Source organism: Agaricus bisporus (assembly GCF_000300575.1).
Source record: "Agaricus bisporus var. bisporus H97 unplaced genomic scaffold AGABI2scaffold_1, whole genome shotgun sequence".
Taxonomy (NCBI): Eukaryota; Fungi; Basidiomycota; class Agaricomycetes; order Agaricales; family Agaricaceae; genus Agaricus; species Agaricus bisporus.
In genome coordinates, this window is record NW_006267344.1 from 1323716 (window position 1) to 1324853 (window position 1138).

At 54.1% G+C, this 1138-nt stretch overlaps 1 protein-coding gene across 1 annotated transcript in view; it reads right to left on the reverse strand.

The window, feature by feature from the left end:
* The window catches only part of AGABI2DRAFT_214033 (hypothetical protein), a 2562-nt gene extending 1833 nt beyond the window's left edge, over positions 1–729 (reverse strand). The window contains exons 1-2 of the mRNA XM_006454171.1: positions 182–729; positions 20–148 (exon numbers count right to left, since the gene is read on the reverse strand). Of these exons, the coding sequence (XP_006454234.1) occupies positions 20–148; positions 182–670 (618 nt within the window). The 5' untranslated portion in view covers positions 671–729. The remainder of the gene's footprint in view (positions 1–19; positions 149–181) is intronic.
* Between the last annotated feature and the right edge of the window lie 409 nt (positions 730–1138).

The following is a 1138-nucleotide window of genomic DNA, read 5'->3' on the forward strand; positions in this document are numbered from 1 at the left end:
GGGAGCTGAGGCATAGGACCGGAGGGCGAAAGGTTGAATGTACCTTGTGGCCTAGCCACATCCAGGGCGCTGCTAATGCCAGCCAGAAAGTGGCCTGACGCCTATCTTGGAAGTCCCGTTCCTGCAACTTGATAGTCCGAGGCGGAAGCTACAAGCAGGTTAGCGTGAGATGCCAGGATACAAACGATGTCCTGACCTTGGAATGTTTCGACAATGGCTCGGGCTCTGACTCGAAGATATAGTCGTTGCGTGAGATGGGGGCCAAGTAAAGTTGCTCGGCGCTGTATTCGTAATACCGCAGTTCTTTCCGCACGTTGATTAATCTTTCGGCCATCTCTTCGGACAGAGGCTTGACAAAGGCCTGAGGAATCCAGCCGATAATATCGCCTCCCTTGCGCATTGCTGCCCACCAACCAGTCTCCTCCCGCTTGACGATGGACAAGATTTCGTTCTTGCGGAAGGAGAGCTGGTCTAGATCGGCGGCCTGGAAGTCATATATACATAGAACGGAGAATTCATCGTGGTCCGGGCTGCTGCTGGATGGTGTCGTGCGAGATGTTCCGTTGCTGAGCGGAGTAGACTGGGGAGAAGGGGAGTTGGAGTCTGGAGAAAGCACGAGTTTCGAATCAAACGGGGACGGGTCGATGCGGATATGAAGGGATTGTCGCATGGTCTGCACGGCAGAGGGAGAGGGGGAGGAGGAGAGGGAGAAGAAGGGTATCAGTTTCGAGAACAAGGTTGACAGATGTTTAACATCTGGATCATTGCAGAGTTCTCAGCAGCAGCGTGGAAGGATCCGGTCGGCAGTGGAGACCCTTGACGCGAATGGTCCAGCCGGTGTAGCGCCGCCCAACATTCGCAGCTATCAAGATGGTGTTAGGCAAGGCTCTTGGACCCTTACCACCACGTGAGTGGTTTTCTACGGACAATGCACTGTCCAAGGCAGCATATACAAGGGCACGCCCTGCCGCCTGCTCCACGGAGCATACCCCAACCTCTACGGAGACCAGGGCCAAGCAACGTCGTGTAAATACCAATACACGAAGCCTCCTCATGTACATATGACACACAAATCACCGAAAGACCGCAACACGCAGCAACCACACCCAAAACATGCGGTAATGCCTACAAGACCATT